Below are 1,874 nucleotides of genomic sequence, written 5' to 3'. Positions count from 1 at the left end.
CCCCCCACATCTTGTTACACAAGTGGCATCATGACCAGCCTACAAAAAAATTGCTTATAAATTTCTTGTTATGCTATTTTATTACCAAATAAAGAATTCAATATTTTTATTAACTGTTTGCTTGTTTTCAATTAGCACAGGTTTTGCATTTCTTTTTGGAATTGATTGTTTGTAATGCCTCATCTGAGCTTAAGCACCTCAGTTTATGAGTGAACACTGCCAATATTATCCACAAAAAACACTTTTTTTCTCTTAAAAACTAAGGTGCATAAACTTAATGTGGCCTACAAATAATCAATTCCAAAAAGAAATGCAAAACCTGTGCTAAACTGAAAGAAAACAAGTTGACAAAAAGATTGGATCTGAGATTTGGTGATAATAAAGTATAATGTGAGATATACAAGCAATTTTTAAAAGGCTGCTTACACATCAAATTAGGTAAAGGACTCTCAGCAAAGCAAATAGGTTAATAGATGTCAAACCTGAAATGTCAACAGTTTAACTTCAAGATACGATTAGAAATAAAATGCATTAATTTTAAATGATTTTAAATGTAAATAAATAAATAAACTCAATGAATTGAACAGCTATTTTTTCCACATAAATGTAAGAGTAATTACATTGATGCAAATGTAAATGTAATTACAGTGAATTGTACATGAAGATTCTACCAATTATATCAGGAATTATGCTATCTTTTGAACTCTGCATTTGTGTACTGAATATTAGCAACTATAACAATCAAAGTCCATATTCCAATCACATTATCATGGCTCAGACCTGGATGAAAGGAACGGCACACAGAGCACCCGTGACACTCAAGGTCATCCAGTTGTTCCTGAGGAGTGTGGGCAGCAGGCTGCTCTGACAGGAGCTTCTGCTCATCAAAGAAGCTGCCCAGCTACACAAAACAGAATGACAAAGCTCATGTCAGGAACAACCTACGATGTATAATTCAGTCACTCAGTACAAGAACAACACTTCATATTCATGACAGTTTTAAACACATGAGGCTAAAATGAAACGGAAAGTAAGCTCCATATTAATAATGAAGCTAAAAACAAGAACGTTAGGCAGCGAATCTACAGACAGCGAACCTACAGACATGTTTGTGTGACAGCAACTATTGTTCCGTCCATTCATTAATTGTACAGAAATACAAATACACTACGATTTCGTTGCACGAAATTAAAAAATATTGAAGTATGAGACAATTAAAATATATACCACCTCAACCCAACAGCAAACAATTTCCTTCAGTACGCCGCCATACTTGTTGAGATGAAGAAATGAAAGTCTTATCAACCCCCTATCGGTGTTGACGAGAATTGCACCCTCAGGTCCTGTTTAATAATAATGAGCCTTATGAATATTTAAGAAGATAGAATCCTTAGCGAATTACACACTTAAAGGCAGGGTATGTGATTTTTCCAAAACACTTTAGAAAACTGATTCGGGCCGAATAGCAAAACAAACTTGTAGCCAATCAGCAATAAGTGGTGTGTCTACTCGTGATGTGGAGGAGAGAGCTTTCAGTGCATGGAACGGACATTAGCCGAGCCGAGCGACAGAAAGATAGAGATGGCGGATAAAAAAACAAAAGAGGAAAACGTCTGCGGAACGACAAGGCAAGAAGTAGGACCCGTGTAAATATCGGATCAGCTTTCCAGCGCCGGAGAGAACTCAAGGAGCGGAGGCCTGCGATCGGACGCCGAGGTTGCTTTGTTTCTTCTCAATAGGTGAGTAACACAGTGTCTACAACAGCTAAAGTCTGCCTACACCGGACGCGATCAAACGACCGTTGAAAACCATTTGAAATGTGTGTCAGCACGTCATAAACAGATCCCGGCAGCCGTGTTCTGTCGGGGATTTGT

The 1,874-nt window shown here is 37.7% G+C and overlaps 1 protein-coding gene across 1 annotated transcript in view; it reads right to left on the bottom strand.

Annotated features, from left to right (window-relative positions):
• LOC107754961 (diablo homolog, mitochondrial-like) overlaps positions 1–1,300 on the bottom strand; it is a gene marked incomplete at its 3' end in the record, with an annotated part of 2,504 nt that extends 1,204 nt beyond the window's left edge. The window contains exons 1-2 of the mRNA XM_016571611.1: positions 1,231–1,300; positions 781–901 (exon numbers count right to left, since the gene is read on the bottom strand). Coding sequence (XP_016427097.1) covers positions 781–885 — 105 coding nt within the window. The remainder of the gene's footprint in view (positions 1–780; positions 902–1,230) is intronic.
• Positions 1,301–1,874: the final 574 nt, after the last annotated feature.

The sequence above is a fragment of the Sinocyclocheilus rhinocerous genome, unplaced genomic scaffold, assembly GCF_001515625.1.
Source record: "Sinocyclocheilus rhinocerous isolate Xijiao unplaced genomic scaffold, SAMN03320098_v1.1 scaffold2547, whole genome shotgun sequence".
In the NCBI taxonomy this organism is placed as follows: domain Eukaryota; kingdom Metazoa; phylum Chordata; class Actinopteri; order Cypriniformes; family Cyprinidae; genus Sinocyclocheilus; species Sinocyclocheilus rhinocerous.
The sequence above is the reverse complement of the archived record's forward strand: the minus strand, read 5'-3'. Positions and strand labels throughout refer to the sequence as shown.